A 1,145-nucleotide genomic window follows, 5' to 3' on the forward strand; every position below is an offset into this window, starting at 1 on the left:
TTTGTTTAAGTTTGTTTGAATTCCCTTCTAATGGATTTATGAAGCCTATAAAGAAAAGGCAAAACTTATAATATGCAATTGGGTAAAATTTGCATTACGAAAATGACAGTTATAAATACCTGTCCTATGTTATCTCAGTCAAAGACATTTCCAAAAGAATTTATTTGAAAAAATATATTGCCTCTGGTGAAGTAGAAGGAACTATTACAGACTTCTTGTCTAAGAAGAGAAGGCAGAGATGGGTGATATTTCTCTGAAAGTTATCCCTAAATCAACACTCTGAGTAGAGTTTTCTTTCAAATAATCAGGAGGTAGTGAGTTTTGTGAATGAAAAATTGGTGACCAAAGTCTTCAACGAATTGTTAAGTTTTAATATCTTATTCCAAAGATATTGTGCACAGAGATATATTTGAATACTCTCAGATGACCTGATAGAGAATCATAACCAACAAGCCATCCAGGTTATATGTTCTGTGGGAAAGTAAAAGATATGTCTATATTTGAGTCATCTGTAAGAAAGGGGGAACAGATGCAATATTATAATTCTATCATAGATAACATTATTGAGGGCTTATTAAGTTCCTGACACTCTAAATGTTTTACATATATTAACTTATACTCTGGTTTCTCTGCAGATCACATAAGTCTTTTGCCTTTTAGATGTTTTAACTCACTGAGTCATCCCAGCAACCCAATGACATAGGTATTATTATTTTTCCCACTTTACGGATGGGGAAACTGAAGGCCAGAGACGTTAAGAAACTTGCTCAAGGTTACACATCTGATAAGTAGCAGAGCCAGGATATGAACCCAGGAAGACTGGCCCCAAAACCTGTACTGATCTTACCCACTACACGAAGTATCTCTTAATATACGATTTATATTGTAAGTTACTATAATTTATCTAATGGAGAATACATCATTTTTGTTGGAATAACTCACTTATCTTCAGATTCCGGCATTTCAGCAATTTTTGGAAGAACAACACGAAGCAAACACCTGTATGACAAAGTAATATTGGAAGTGATTCTTAGGAAGAAACGTGTGAATGAATACATACCAAGTTACAACCCTGATTACTCTGGGAGGGAGAAGTGAGAAAAGAGAGGGTAAAGGGGAGATTAATCTTATTATATATATATATA

General features: G+C 34.0%; 1 protein-coding gene across 1 annotated transcript in view; it reads right to left on the reverse strand.

Moving 5' to 3' along the window:
• Positions 1-1,145, reverse strand: part of LOC108512568 (testis-expressed sequence 11 protein-like) — a gene marked incomplete at both ends in the record, with an annotated part of 69,830 nt that overhangs the window by 16,446 nt on the left and 52,239 nt on the right. The window contains one exon of the mRNA XM_017847850.1: positions 943-999. Coding sequence (XP_017703339.1) covers positions 943-999 — 57 coding nt within the window. The remainder of the gene's footprint in view (positions 1-942; positions 1,000-1,145) is intronic.

This window comes from Rhinopithecus bieti, unplaced genomic scaffold (genome assembly GCF_001698545.2).
Source record: "Rhinopithecus bieti isolate Rb0 unplaced genomic scaffold, ASM169854v2 scaffold_31047, whole genome shotgun sequence".
NCBI classification, from domain to species: domain Eukaryota; kingdom Metazoa; phylum Chordata; class Mammalia; order Primates; family Cercopithecidae; genus Rhinopithecus; species Rhinopithecus bieti.